This window comes from Atractosteus spatula, chromosome 6 (genome assembly GCF_055471065.1).
Source record: "Atractosteus spatula isolate fAtrSpa1 chromosome 6, fAtrSpa1.hap1, whole genome shotgun sequence".
Classification (NCBI taxonomy): domain Eukaryota; kingdom Metazoa; phylum Chordata; class Actinopteri; order Semionotiformes; family Lepisosteidae; genus Atractosteus; species Atractosteus spatula.
In genome coordinates, this window is record NC_142711.1 from 39,682,492 (window position 1) to 39,698,882 (window position 16,391).

General features: G+C 39.8%; 1 protein-coding gene across 1 annotated transcript in view; it reads left to right on the forward strand.

Annotated features, from left to right (window-relative positions):
• The window catches only part of reck (reversion-inducing-cysteine-rich protein with kazal motifs), a 73,945-nt gene that overhangs the window by 38,658 nt on the left and 18,896 nt on the right, over positions 1-16,391 (forward strand). Inside the window, exons 11-14 of the mRNA XM_088918714.1 lie at positions 2,027-2,239; positions 7,583-7,719; positions 14,520-14,660; positions 15,444-15,632. Coding sequence (XP_088774840.1) covers positions 2,027-2,239; positions 7,583-7,719; positions 14,520-14,660; positions 15,444-15,632 — 680 coding nt within the window. The remainder of the gene's footprint in view (positions 1-2,026; positions 2,240-7,582; positions 7,720-14,519; positions 14,661-15,443; positions 15,633-16,391) is intronic.

A 16,391-nucleotide genomic window follows, 5' to 3' on the forward strand; every position in this document is an offset into this window, starting at 1 on the left:
CAAGGTCTGGCACCAGTAACATCATGTTATTGGACTGTAGTTAATATCCAGGGCAGCCATCATGTCTTCTGCCTTGTATCCATAAAAATAATACTTTTTCATTTCCTTGCTTTATATTTTAAGGACTTAAAACAAGATCCTTATTTATTTACTATGCGAGTGCTCAGCTGCTTTATGATGTTAGCATCCCTGCTTGTGCCTACATTGTTGGGGTGAGAGGCAAAGTCATACAAAGAGAAATTTCTCAGCAGTGAGATTTTCTTTGGTTATGTGTAGCAAGAAGATTGTTGAGCATGTAAAGAGCAGAGTCTGGTCAGTAGAGCTGCAGTAACACATCACGAGATCACATTGATCGATGCGTTAAAATGATCAAATTATTGCATGATTTATATTGTTCTTAATTTACCACTTGCATGGTTTGAGGATTGTTTGTTCATACAGTGCTTTGTAAAGGCCTTCATACCCTTCCAGTTATTGAAAGTAAATCTGTATAATCAAAACATAAATGCTGAACATTTTATGAGTGAATGGAGTTCACCAGTCAGTCTTCCACTCAGCACAATCTGGAAAGACAAATATACTAAAGACTAAAATTTGTTTGCATATATTGCATATATGGCCTATGGATGTTGTTTATATTGGCAGTGCCATTCCTGGGGCAGGCTTTCTGTTTTGGTTACAGAAAGTTTCAGTTCAATTTCCTCTGAACAAAATTCCTCTGAAAGATTGCATTAACAATAACACTGCAGGATTCAAAGGGAAGTCTTCCTCCAACCCAGTGTCCTGACCCCATCTCCAGCAAGTTAAGAAAACATTGTCTAAGTATGAGGGAACTCGGGCATTCCAAGATGTTAACTTTTTACATAAAATGGCAGCTTGGAAACACCTACAAATAAGAATAACCTAGAAAAGGGGAAAAGTAAAATTCCTTCAGAAATCCATTTCAACAATTTATTTATCTGAAAAGATGAGAAGCACTTAATAATTTTCAAGATTGACTTTAGAAATGCACTAATTAAAATAAATAATAATTATGAGAATCAACATATGTTTATGTAATGCCTTTCATCTCAAAGAATCGCAAAGCTCTTCACATTGTGAAGGCTCCAACTAAATCCACCTCTGAAATGCACCATCTCTCTGGGTGATGACAAGCAGAAATTATATACCAGCAGTCCATAGCAGGTCAGATGGAGAAGTGAGAAATCGCTTCACCAGTTGAAGTAAGGGAAAACATTAGATCTGCAAGGAAGCCAGGACACCAGTGTTAAGACCCCTACTTTTACAGACAGTGCCATGGGATCTTCAGTGATCAAGACCTTGGTTTAACATCTCATCCAAAGCACCTCCTATAGCACAGTGTTCCTGGTCACAATACTGGGGTTTTATTTTGGAAATTCTGAATTGGACTGAAGTATTGTTGAGGAACGTATTGGTTCATCAACAATACTTACAGCAGCAACTTATACTTGCATTTTCTTTAGAGGTCTCCCATCCCGGTATGACCAGGCCCAACAGAATCCTAGATCACAACGTTATTTTCTCAACATAACCCTTAACCCTATAATAATTCACAAGCTCTGTTTTTGAGTGTTAAAGTGTCTGTAAACTCTCCACGATCATGGCTGATGACCTATAGGAATAGTGCTCCATTTATCTAAAGCTGGTGAGAACTGTTGAGACAGAAAAGAGACAGAAGTTCCTCAGGTGCCCTGGACAGTTGCAAAAGCAATGATCCAAACAACTCTCTGGTAAAAGCTGATGACCTAATGTCAAATCCTGCAAAAGCCCTATGGAAATGGGGTTGATTTAAGCATAATATGAATTTATGTTTACTGACCCACAAAAAACAGCTTTTTAATATTCCATTTCCAATCGTTCAGCCTCTGTGACTAGAGGTCTATCCTGCCATTTTTTCTCAAAGTACTTAGAACATTACAGAGGTGTTGTGGAACCATAAGGCTCCAGTCGTACATTTAAGAGGTAAGTTCGATTTCACTGATTTCATTTTGTCTGCTTTTTAAAGGCCTACCGAGCTCTTCAGGAGCTGCAATGCTCAGTCGGACCAGGGAGCCATGAGTGATATAAAACTTTGGGAAGAAGGGAGCATCAAAATGCCCTTCATGAACATCCCAGTCTTGGACATCCGGAAATGTCGCCCAGAAATGTGGAAGGCTGTAGCCTGTGCTCTGCAAATCAAGCCATGCTACAGCAAATCACGGGGAAGTGTCATCTGCAAGTATGTTCATCTTCAGCTTAGTGGACATTTTCTTGAAAAAAGTCATATAAATATATTAAAAACATTCAGTACCATTTAATACTTCAGTCCAAGTAAATTCTTCATTATGCAGGTCATATTCTGTGTAACTAATGTACATTGCCTAAAAGAAAGGTTTTACTTATTACTCATTTAGGTTGTAATTTGGCATCGACTTCTGCAGTTTTAGTTCTAATGATTGAATTCACTATTAAACAGTGTTGAGTTCACTGAGGGTGAGGATGAAATTATACAGGTCCACAGGTGAGTATTGACGAGTTCTTGCGTCTATGTAATGTGTTGCTTTTGAATAAATGCATCCAGACTGAGCTGCATCATGAATGAGGCTAAAAGCCAAGCAAAATTTATAGGGTGAGACAGGATAAGCTGTGACCTCCATTTTTCACGGGGCACACTTCATTTCTGAGCAACAGAGACCCAGCGCTGGCCTCAGCATTTCTATTCAGTGTCAAACGTGCATAATGCTCTGTGCTTTTATAATTCACCTGTATTTACATTTGAAGAATGTGTCTTTATGTTCGTATTTTCCTGGATTTTCCACGTGTACAGATCTCTTTTGTCTTAAAAAAATAGAAAGCATGGACTTAAAACCTGAAAGTTAATTTTTTTCCTACCAGTTTCAATAATTGTCACTCAATTTCTTTGCAAACTCTTGCCGTTCATCAGTACTTATAAACAAAGTGGAGTGACAGTGAATTATTGCTTCTTTTGACCTCAGAGACATTAGTCACAACTCAGATTAGTGCCAGAACATTTCCCAAAGCCTCTGAGTAAACTTAATAAATTTAATTTTTAATTTAATTTAATAAATTTAATTTAAATAAATTTTATTACAAACACTGTACACATTTCTTACAAACAATTCAAATCAAACATGCTTTCAAAATTTCTCAAACCAGCAGTTGTCTATTATCAATTCTTTAGCCAGTGGGCCTTGAGGTTGGATTCATATAACAAAGAGTCCCTCCAAGCTTCTGGGTGTTACCACTCACTGTAATCCATTCACTGTCCCTGAAACGTATTCTGGCTCTGACAGTTGCTGTAGTCCAGTTTTCCACAGGACTGCAACGGAACAGGTTTTAATGTTACTTCTTCATTCCTTGTACAGGGCCCACAGTCCTTTGCAGTGCTCCATTGCTGTAAATAATCCCCATTTGGCTACGTCGCGCTACATTCTGACTCTGAGGTTCACGAAGATCCTCTCCTCCAACTCTCTCGCCCTCCACTCTATGTTGGACTGGATGAGAGCATTCTGTGCATTCCACTGTCCTTACAGCAACAGCTGGTACTGTGTCTGTTTGTCCAGTCCAGTCAGTGTCAGCCCCAGCAGGTGGTAGATGATGGTAGCTTAGCACTGTTCTCACTTCCAGGTGTCGCAGAGTGTTTTCCATTTCTCCCCCACACCGATTTGGTGAAGGGGCAGCCCCAGAAGTCATGTTTCGGTGCCTCCTCGACAAAACACATGTCTCGGGGGAAGTGCAGGTTCCTGGTCGCCAGCCTCTGGTGTACAGGCATCCAGTTGAGGTCACTCAACTTGTTTTTCAACTTGTTTTTCACTCAACAAGTTCTTTGGGTTGAGGCTGTGCCCAGGTCTCCTTTGGGGTCATCAGCCTCTCCCCGGTGACCTGTTCCCCTCTCACCTCTTTATATTGGGTCCTGTGATTAGTTCAAAGTTGGTTGTCTCGCGGGTTTGTATTTCTGGCTCCACTTGACGACGTGGGTGTAGGTTCCTGATCACTTTCCTGCTTTTGGTCCAGTGTTGGAACACTGAATCAGTGTTGAACCACAGCCTGACAAAGTACTGGTACTTTTAGCCAACTGGGTCCCGTAGCACCCGACAGAGGTTGCAGAAAAACATGCTGTCGAGTTTAAGGGGAAGTTCAGTACGTGTCTCCCCTCTTCCTCAACCACCTGGCTCATCCGATTTCTTGTGATGTATTCGTGCAAGCCCCCCCTCCCCCCAGATGACTTTGAAGACAATCCCTTGCAGCACTCGTCTGAATCTGGACAGCAGTGGGTACACCACAGTCAGGTATACTAAAGGCGGCAGGATGTCCACTTTCAAGACCATCACTTTCTGTGAGGATCGGCAACCGTGTTTTCCACAGACCCAGCTTCATGTTCACCCAGGCATACCTCTCTGACTAGTTTATGTTCTTGTTGTCTTGGCTCTAGAATGAAACCACCAGTATCTTAAAGGGCTTCATACAGAACACAAGATCTTTCAACACAGGTTATCTACACAGGAATAACACAGCATTAGTTGAAAACCCCCAGATGTCCCCCAGATGATGTTAACTCTGCTGCCCACTTCAGAGTACAATATCTTTATCCAGTGGCTGAAACTTTGTCTTAATCTGAAGTGTTACAGCACTTTGAACAGATAGCCATGGTTTACGCCATCAAAGGCTTTCTCCCAGTCCAGGCTCGCTATCATCTTTGGCACATTTCAGTCCTTAGCCCAGGCGATAGCGTCTCGAGTGAGCTAGAGGTTCCAACTTACAGATCGCCCCTCCAACCCACACATCTGGTTTATTGTGTGGGGCAGGGCAGTCCTCAGCCTGCTGGCAAGTAGCTTGGACAAAATCCTGACATCTGTATAGAGCATTGTTATAGCCTCTGTTTATTGAGGTCGGCTAAACCCGCTCCCCTTGAAGAACAGGGACATTATGCCTTTCGCCTCCACTTTATCACACCTTTCAAGCACCACCTCTCCATCTCTCCATCGTCTGTGGGTCATCCTCTTTTTCTGGGCTCCCCAGACCTGACTAAAAAAATAAGAAGAATGGGTTTCATTATTCTCATCAGAGATGTACAGCTTCTTCTCCTGGCTGCCTTTCATCTGCAGTAGATCCTGCTCCAGGGTTCTGGTCCACTCCTTCACTGCTTCCCACCACTCCACGCCGATATTTAGCCACACTTCATTTCAACCCAGCCCTCATAGTGTTTCCTGAATAGTGTTCAGTTTCGTTCACTTCAGCTTCCAATAGCCCTGACCAAATGCTGGCAGGTTGGCATTAGCCACTACAGACACACGGTCCTGGTTGGAATACCACAGTGGGGACACAGCTGTCATCTCCAGAGAACAGGTCATGTGCACAGAGTTGTAATCCAGAAGACTGCACACTCCCCTGGAATTTTTCCAAATGACCTGGAAGAATTGCTTAGCAGTGACTCCAGCTCTGCCAAACTGGTGTTGCCTCCCTTCTCCCGATCGACCTTAAAGTCTCCGCCGAGTACCACCCATTTGTTTGTCATGCAGCAGCTGGCCAGGTCAGCCAACATTTCCTTCCATTTTGAGTGTTCAGTCGGTGCATAGACATTAGTCGCTCTCAACTTCTGCCCTCTCTGATCAGTGTTCGCGACCAGAATCCAGCCTCTTCCCCTTTCCTCCTTTGGTGGGGGTGATCCGGGGATCCAGATCTTTGTCCAGTGCCATTGAGGCTGGTGGTGTGGCCTCTGGTTTGTCCTTTGTCTAGGAGGAGCAGGCACTTTTTTTTCTCGTTTCTCCCCTTGTCCTACTGCTGGTTCCAACTATCTGATTTTCTGGCAAAACAGATCTGTTGCACCTCTTGAGAGCTTGCAGTCCTTGGCTGTGTGTCCATCTGTACCATAGTTACGACACCTTATGGCTGTGCATCCATCAAGGCAATTGAAATCCCAGCTCTCAGCATTTCTTTGTTACCTACTGGTAACTAGCGCTGGGTGCCGGGGAAACCTCTACATATTCCCCAGATAGTCCCAATAGTGAATCTCAACAGGTGACGTCTGGTTCCAGCCAGGTATTCTTCTGTGGTCTGAAAGAAAGGAAAGAAACCTGGCCTTTTGCCTTGTGGGGTTCACCCAACAAGGTGCTGGCTCATGAAGGAAGCCTTCAGTGGACTCAAGGAGGGAAGCAAGCGATGCAGGAAGGAAAAACGGAGTGAAAGAAAGGTGCTTCTTGGTCTCAGAGATATGAGCAAGTTCCGCGTTCAGGCCATGCATGCCCACTCCTGACCAGTGACCCAAGAAGCAGAGAAAGGCAAAGAGGAAAATGCTTCTGAGTTTCCAGGAGAAGAGGAAAGTGTTGTGGTCAGGCCATGTACACCTTCTCTGAGCCTTGAGGTAAAGGAGGCAGAGAAAGTAGGAAGAAGGAAGTTTCAAGGAGAAGACCAGGTGCTGCGGTCAGGCCACTCTCACCCTCTCTGAGCCGAGGAGGAGGCAGAGCAAAATAAATACACAGCTCATCTGCTACCAGATCAGGCACTCTTTTTGGTCTTCGATCTCCTTCGGTGTCGGTGTGTGCCCTTCTATGGTTTGGTATCCCACCATGGACACACCACCAGGGTGTACCCTGCCTTGAGCTCATTGCTTGTGGGATAGGATCTGGCTCCCCCTCAGCCCTGTATTGGATAAAGCAGTTAGAAAATGGATGGATCAATTTTTAGTGTAAGAGGACAGTACATTCAGACAAGGTGTCCTTTGCTAGAAAGCCAGGAGGGTATTCTGTCATGCAGTTGAACCAGAGGGATAAGAAGCAGAGTGAGTGATTGATCAATGAATGAGGTTTTCGAAAAAAGTTGTCTAGATTTATTTATTTAATATTTTTAATAATTCTTAATATTTAATTAAATCCATTAGACCTGGGAGTTGCAGAGAAAGTACATGATATGCCATAGAGCACAAAACAAGTGTCATAGTTTCAGAATGATAAGAAAATTGTTAATTTTTATTTAAAATATAAGTTTACTAAATTACTTTGATCACATTCTGTCTTTCAATTTTTGTTCAAGTATGATCTTTGAACATATAATCTTTGAATATATTTCCTGTTGATAACACCTTACAGTCTCTCTGACAGTACAATTTCTTATTCAGAGCACAGGAGTGCTGCAGTCCAGACATTAACATTTCAAACTAGGCTCTGTTCATACTGTAGCTGAATGTAACTGGAACTTCCTAAGTGCCAACACATGAATGCCAATGACAATCGCCAAGATTGAGTGGACTTGAATCAGCCAGGGTCTGATCTTATCTTGCTATGTAGTACCTACTTCTGTTACTTACTACATACACGTCAGTGAGAGTACTGTGGGCTATACAGTGTGAAAATGAGTTATGGGTAAGAAAATGCACATCACTAAGGAGGGTTCAAGTTCTCATTCTTCGAGTGGCTCTTGGTATAAGATGTATTAGCTGAAGTCAAGTTAATTAGGAAATCAGGAGGACTTGAACATAATTTGTATAGTTACTTTTTTTAAAAAAAAGAGGAAGCTTCTGGATTCATGTTAAGATTTTGATGTAAATCTCTTTTTATTTCTTCAGGTCAGATTGTGTGGACATATTGACACACTGTGGAGACCACAGTAAATTTAACGAGGGACAAAGTCCTGAAACCATCTGTGACCTTCTCTCACCAACAGATGACCCAGAGCGCTGCATTCCCCTGCAGAGATACCTCAGTAAGAATTGATGCAGAGACTTTGCTTTATTGTGTTTTTTGGTTTAGCTGAATGTGTAAACTTAACATCTCCAGTAAAATGGTTTAATTTGTAAAATGTGGTTTAGAAGAGTTCTTACAGTACTCTTAGCGACATGGTTAATTAAGAATTGGAAAGATGTTTTGAACTCTTTTTCTAAGAATATTCAATGAAAACTTGCCAGCTATATCCTCTGCTATGCTGTCAGAGGAGTGAGAATGAGCTGGAACAGACTATAGTGAATCACAGCCCAATGAAGCCCTTTAAACAAAACACACTTGGAACTGAGAGCTCTGAATATAGTTATGTCAAAACGGTTCTAATTGATGCTAACTCTGATGGCAGATGGATCAGAAAAGTGGGTCCTAAGTCTCATTCCTCCTGTGGCTCTTGCCTCACCTGACTGCAGCTAGATAAATAGTTCTATGTAGCGAACATCATTGCTAGTTGCTAATTGATCCAAAAATCTGTCTTGCTGTTTCTTGAAAGAAACACAACACCAGCTTTGACAACATGACTGAGCAGATTGGTAGACTTGCTTAACTGATGTCTGGCTTTTCGGTTTTACAAAGCAAGATTGAACTGTATCTGATTTATCATCTAAAGCAGCACGCATCCTCTATTCCTCACCTTCTCTGTGAAGTCTAGTTCAAACTTGGATATACTTTGTGACATGCAAACAACTTAGACATTTCATCACCTGGTCAGTCCCTTATAAAAAACAGCATTACCTTTTTAAAGGGATTCAGTTGACAGGAGAGCTTTATGAAGAGAAAGAAAGATTAGAGATTGTCAAACACCTTTACATTTCGCTGATAATTTTTATTTGTAAGAAACTTTTTAGCACACAGGGTATCATTTACATTCATATTATCTATAGCCTGTAAATGGCTAATACATGTTGTAGCTCAATGTTAACAGAAACAAACCCTCTGCATTTGGTAGAGATTTATTGTGGCTGCTGCAGTTTTTTACTACGGCCAGCAGCCATATTCCCCTGCAACTCACAACTGGCAATCCACTGAAGCTAAGCAGATGTGAGACCTCCTGGGAAGGTTGCTGCTGGAAGAGGTGTTAGTGGGGCCAGCAGGGGGCGCTCACCCTGCGGTCTATGTGGGTCCTAATGCCCCAGTATAGTGACGGGGACACTATACTGTAAAAAGGCGCCGTCCTTTGGATGAGATGTAATACTGAGGTCCTGACTCTCTGTGGTCATTAAAAATCCCAGGGTGTTTCTCGAAAAGAGTAGGGGTATAACCCCATCGTTCTGGCCAAATTTCCCATTGGCCCTTACTAATCATGGCCTCCTAATAATCCAGATCTATGAATTGGCTTCACCACTCTGTTCTCCTCTCCACTGATAGCTGATGTGTGGTGAGCGTACTGTGCACACTATCATCCAGGTGGATGCTGCACATGGGTGGTGGTGGAGGGGAGTCCCCATTACCAGTAAAGTGCTTTGAGTGGAGTGTCCAGAAAAGCACGATATAAGTATAAGCAATTATTATTAATTATTATTACTATGTTGGTGATTCAGAGAGCTTCAGCAAAGCAACAGTGTGCCGTGCAAAAAGTGATGCTTTCACACATGGGTTTTTCATGCTTGGGATTGACATTTTGATTTCCAACCCCACCTTCATCCAATTTAGTCTGTATTATTCTATCTGTTCAAGAGTTTTCCTTCTTTGCCTCTAAAACAGTTTTTGCATGCATTCATGGTGTTTCTGAGTCTTGAATTAATGAATACCTTCAAATAGGGGTTTAGTGAAATAACAGGTAATGTCCTCATATACAGTTCTGTCCACTGTACATGTAGCTATATACTGTGATTAACACATTTTCTTGCAGGATTTTCTAATTATTACATTACATTATTCCTCTGAACGGGCTCAGAAATCCCCATTAAAGCTCTCACAGGGTCAAACAGAGCTGATATTAACAAAAAAATCAATTCACAGCCCCTATGTAAAAGTAAAAAATAATTTCTAACCTAGGAAAATATGATTACACAATAAATTTAAAAATCAGTCAACAAGTTATTAAATGTGCCTGTCTACAATAGGTATAATCAGATGATCACACATGGTGTCACATCAGCAATATATCCATGACTCTTGGATATTCCACAATTTATGGTAAATTTGAGATACTGCACAAAAAACAATCATTGCTTTTAAATTCTATGTGTTGTGAAGCAATTACATTTTGTTCTTAGAGATAGAAGTTATACATGCACAACCTTTTTAATGATTCTCTATATTGTTCCAGATCTTAGAGCCCAGGAACACTTTAACTGGGCTGTTGTAAAGACAAAAACCTCTGTTGAGGTGATATTTCGGATATTGACATTGTCTAAATGGTCTGAGCGTAGCCCCCGATAGGGCATATGACATCAGTGTTACAAATGCTATGCTACTGTACATAGCATTGACTCTCTAAGGAAGGAAAGAGTTACTCCATTCCACCTGTATCCTGTGATGACCTTCCTCCGATTCACCCGGCTTAAAGGGATGGCAGGGGTGCACTGTAGCATCACTTTAATTACATCATTACATCAGAATGTCATTTTAATTAAATGGTGACCAGTTTTGTAGGATGTATTTATTCCCAATTATATTGAGATCACATTTGTATCAGACTTGAGACTTTCTGGACATGGGGAGAAAATCTCACCTATACTAGTTGATTCACAACTAAAACTGTTAGGGGAATAAAGGCAATAACCCAATAAAAATACATTATTTACAAGTCAGTTACATCCGCTCCAAAAAAGGACTCGACTCGAGTCATTATAGTAAATGCTTTGCGTGTACAGTACACACTCATATTTAGCTGTTTCTCAAAAAGTTTGATTTCCAACCACACCTTCCTTCTCTTTAGTCTGTTGTATTCTGTCATTTCAAGAGTTCTCCTTCTGAGCTTCTAAAAACCAGCAGGACAGATGTAGTTAGTGGCAAAATCATGCTACAGTATACATTCAGAGCATCTTATGAGTACCTACATACTAACAGTGGGAGTGTGTTACTTAAGTACTTGGCATCTCTTTCCTTCCAGCCTTAAGCCTCTGGGTAGTGGATATGAGTCCTTTATTTCCTATAGATATGAGGTTTACCAGGTAAGTTTACCACTTACAGTCACTTGTGATTTATATTTATTTTGAAACTAGGTATGAGAAGACAGAAATGATTTTTATGCCTGTATGAGGAAGAAAAAAATAGATTTATAGCTATATAAGTTCCACATAAAAAGAAATATTTTGTGATTATACATATACCATGGCTTCCTTATAGGATATCTGACAGCACAGGTTATAACTCACATTTATATTTTAGTTTTCTGTCAGTCAATCAGATGAGAAATAAGTCTCATCTCTGTGCTATTAACATTACTTTGTAACATTTTTTAAGCAAGAAACATGATCCAGACTGGAAATCTATTATTTGTTTATTGTTCTTATTACAGGTTTTCTGCTTGTTTTACAGGACATTGAGACCTACTGTAATATACTGTATTTCAAAGTCCTTGTGTCTTTTTCGTTACAAATAAATTTGATCCTAAGTAACCATACAGTAAGTCTGATTTTGTTTGAATTTTTGCAGGTGAACATTAAGAGGTTTTAGCAAATGTGGATACTTTTAGCTGTGGCTCTGGGTGTGACATTACATAGCAAGAAAGGAAAGAACTTGACATTGAACTTGACCAAATTAGAAGTATCCTTGAAAATATTACATTGAAATAACAGATTCCTGGTCTCATCCTGTGTTAACAAAAGTGCTTCATCTCTCATTACAGCTACTACATTTTGTATTTTTTTTTCAGCATGTGATTTTTGCCTCTATGTATTAATCTTTTACAGTTAAAGAAAAATACTTATTTACATCTTGTTTGTTAGCAGATGTGCAAAATCTCCATCTCAGATAGGACTTCTGTGGGTAGATTTTGAGTCTGACAAATCACAGATCTTTTTTATTAGCTGTAGACTGATTTGTAGTTCTCTGCTTCTCAAGAACTTGTAGAAAATGTAGGGTTTGATGAGGCAAAAAAGGAAAGGACCATAGAAACGAAGTCTGGCTGCATTTTGTTTTGTTGTTCAGATTTTTCATATTTTTGAAAGTTGCAGGGAAAAGCTGCAACCTTTAGTGATATTTGTATGCCATGTTGAATAACAGCATCAAGTAAATGAATTATAGCAAGAATTGTTGAGTTTATCTACTGTATTTAAGCAACCTTTAATAAAACTACAAAAACATTTTCTCAAATAATATTTTTTGATTATCTTGTGAAAGAAGTTTGCTTTTGCATTGACTGTAATAGACTGACAGAATTCTTAGATTAGCCTTTTGTGTTTTTTAAGATTAAGTCACAAAACTTAATTCAGATGGCTCCTTAATTATTATCATGAGTTTATTGAAAGTACTGAAGGAGAGTCTATATTACTTAAAAGATGTGTTAAAATCTTTATACTAATCGGATAACTAGTGTGGATGTTCTGATTTAAGATAGTTATATTATACTGTTGTATTATTTACAACACCGTGTGAAATTGCCAAACAATTTGAAGAAATTCAGTATTTCTTTCAAGTTTATGTACTGTAATAACTCAATTTTATTATGGTATGGTAATAATTAATTGGTACTTGCTTGTTGATAAACAGGTCACAGGGAAATATTACAACTGATTACCTCATTTATTGACTTCACTCAGTTAAGTGTTTGCATGTGTAGCTTTTTTGGCTGACATCAGTTCAGTTCACATTGATCAGTAATGATTATTTGATGCAACTATCTACATAGAGACTTACTGTATAAACAAGTTTCCATGACTAGTATGATGGAGTCTTGCCTGCTATAAAAAAATATTCAGTTATTTCTCAGTTTACTTTTAATATTGTTTCAATATTGTATTGTGTATTGGGACCGCTTTATAACAAGTTGTGTCAAATCAGAGCTTCACCACTGATACTCCTAAGACTTTAACAGCTTTTAATAAGATTCAGGTCCCTTGATTCCTCTCTGTTCTGGTGCCTGGATGCATGTTTTGATGTATAGTGCTCTTCTTCGCCTCTTATATTTCCTTTGTAATGCTGTCTATCCAATCATATTGTATTTGACGCCTCTGTTACCCATGTTTCGGTGATAATCTAGGCTGTATACTCCATCACATCTGTACAAATTAGAATAGGCTTTTGCCTTTGAAAGGATTCCAGTGGCAAGGCAAGGCCTTCTTCAGCACACCATGTACTCAGCCATGTGTTGTTTTTACAGATTAATATTTCAAGTTGTTCACCTTCACAGGACAGAGGCACACAAAATGCACCGATTTAGTCCTTTTCTTCAGTTTCACGTGTTTTAAGGGCTTGGAATTTGTTGTTTGCGAAAAGAGTGTTTTTATACCAATGTCATGTATTCTAACATGAGTAACAACAATCAGGTCTTCATTTGCTTTTACTAGGTGTTGACTGCTCTTTGGACAATGTTCTAGTACTGGTAAGGTGATTTATGAAGCATAGCATGGTAGTCTTTTTTTGGTAGATTACAATAAAAGAAAAGGAAACATCTGGATACACCATTCACTTGTAACTGGAATTTCTCTTCACACTTGACCTGGCCGTAGCAAAAGCTTTTTGTCTGCATTGTCACTATTAACTCTTGGAGCTCCTCTTCAATTCCAAATCTGAAATTGTGATCTCAACCCATGTATTTTGCATCCTCAGAGTCATGTACTCCCTTAGCAACACCCCACTTCACAGCGAAGTCTGGAAACAATGGACCCTTAAGAATCAACTGATAAAAATCTGTCATGTGATAATGCCTAGCAAGATGCTCTCCTGTTATGACACATAATAACAGTACAACTCTTTTAAATAAGCAATTATTGTATATTTTGTATCAATTTTGGCTTATCAATCATTAATCAACTTAGCATTGACCACTACAACCTTTGTGCCACCATGGAAGGATTGATGACTCTTAATTTTGCCTCTAAAATGAGCACTGCAGAGTCACTTATCATTTTACAATCTGCAGCCTTCGCAGTGTCTTATAAATGAGTTACCATCACCTGCAGGGAGTGATTGATCTCTGAATGACAACACTGCACACTCACATGCATGCACTTCCAGGTGTCACTGTTCCACTTCCAAAAATACTCTGGTAATCTCCACCAGATTACCTAATTGGCTAATTGTGCCGCATGCTACTGTATGAACATTGGCTCCCCACAAACAGCACAAACAGTGAAACCCACTGTTCTGCTCTGTTTGGGCTGGTTTGTACCATTGAAAGTAGTGTTTGTGCTGCTTTCATTCCTGAGATATACTGTACCACCTTTTGTTTTGGGGATGTGACATCACTCATCTCCCTACAAAGGCAACAACACGATCCCCCTGAAAAAAGAAAGCGCCTCAGACATTATTATTGGCTGCATAGACCATCACATTCTGAGCATTGTTACATTGTTTTGTGCTGTTTGTTGGGGGGGGGCAACTTCACAGAGCTTTGGCCATTGGCCGATGACAACAGTATCCCTGGACAAACTTCATTCCATGTTCCAGGAGCACACCTTCACTATTTGAACCAGTTGGCAGCCCAGGAACTATTCATTTCTGAAACTAGCAACCATACCATACAATGAATGAAAATAACAGGAATCCTTTTTGTGACCTAAACAGTGTTTCGTTTCAAGGTGATCTCTTTTCAGGAATGGCAAAACTGATACATCTGCCCCGATCCTTACCTTCTTCCTTGATTTCGATTGAAGGTTTTATTTCTTGTTTTCCCAGGCCCCAGTTCCCTAGGAGATATCATAGAGGAGGTGATTCACCCCTGTAACCCCAACCCCTGCCCCAGCAACCAGCTATGTGAGGTGAACAGGAAAGGGTGCCAGCCAGGGCAGGAGTGTCTACCTTACTTCTGTGTACAAGGTACAGTATAGTAGTCTGATTACAGAGATTTAAACTCCATGAAAGGTGACATTCATTGCATAAATTAATAAGTAACCTGATTTTGGCGCTTTTTTATGTAAATACCCCTTTGAGCAAAAGTTGAAATACGTTCTCAGAGGAACTCCTTTTGTATAGCTTGACAAAATTTTGTATTTTATTGTGTACATTTTCACTCAGGCTATTCCTTCATCAAGACTGAGATGTACAAGTATGTATTGAGAAATGGAAATAGGACAATTGAAATGCATTTTGTTAAATACCTTTTTAACCACAAGGATTATCTGCTCTACCACTCAAAACTCTTATACAGTTATCCCAGATATATTGTGGTTATGCTTTCATTTTCAATATTATATTAGGCTTAGCAGACAGTTTTTTTGAGTGGACTTCCAATTTCCTTCCCTTTATACTCCACAATATAAATTAAGGGTAGGTAATCAACATGACGGTGTCTACAGGACAGTCAGTGTTGGTAGGAGAGATGCAGCTCTCACTGATAACACTGCAAGCTTACAGGTGCCTGGCAAGGGGTGGTTCTGCAAACACATCCTGGGCAGACTCAGTCACAGCCAAACTAGTCAAGGAGTCCTGGCCACAGTTAGCTAATGACATAGTCAGGCTCGAACCGGGAATATGTAGACCAGCAAATGAAGGTGTAAAAAGGTGTAAAGCTATGTTGTGTCTCGTTTAACTTTAGGAATTAAAAACCAAAGCATGCAAATGGTTCTATTTCTCATTAATCTCTTTACACATGTATTCTAGGCTGTAAGCTGGGAGAGGCTTCTGAGTTCCTTGTCCACAGGAGGGCTCTGATCCAAGTTCCCTCTCCTAAGGGAGAGGTGGGCTGCTATGAGATATGCACATGTGGTCAGAGTGGCCATCTGGAGAATTGTGTGGACATGCCCTGTGTTGACACTGAGAAAACCTGCATTGTTGGAGGCCAAAGACAAAGTATAGTTTCTTTCCTTTTTCCCTTGATTATTTCCTTCCTTATGCTAATATGAATCTTCAATTTTATTTTTAACAAATGTGGAAACTATATATATTTTTTATTTTATTATTTTTTCAAGATACATTGTGTTTGCTTGTATTTAATAAATACAGACCCATAAAATGGGCTTCATTTGGCTAATTGTGCAACATGCTATGAACATTAGCTCCCCACAAACAGTACAAACAGTGAAACCCACTGTTCTGCTCTGTTTGGGCTGGAAAGTAGTGTTTGTGCTGCTTTCATTCCTGAGATATACTGTACAACCTTCTTGTTTTGGGGATGTGACATCACTCATCTCCCTACAAAGGCAACAACAGGAACACGATCCCCCTGAAAAAAGAAAGGTGCTATATCTAAAAAAATATAAGCAAATTGTGTTTGCTTGTATTAAATAAATACAGACCCATAAAATGGGCTTGTATTTATTAAATACTGCTATAGCACATTCGTAACAGGACACTTCAATACATTTCTACTAAATATCAACTGGGAAATAAGCACAAGAGCGTTGAGGCTTTTATACTACAATAGTGTTGTTATTGTTTATTACAGAAACATATATCCCCTGGCCTTGTTAGAGTTTCAACTTCTGTTGTTTTTTTTATAATCTTTTGCATCACTTTGAATACTAACATCCAAACCAGGATCAGTTGGCAGTCACAGGATTAATTCCTGATCTGGGTCAAGTGTTCAGGTGAAGATAGGTAAAACACATT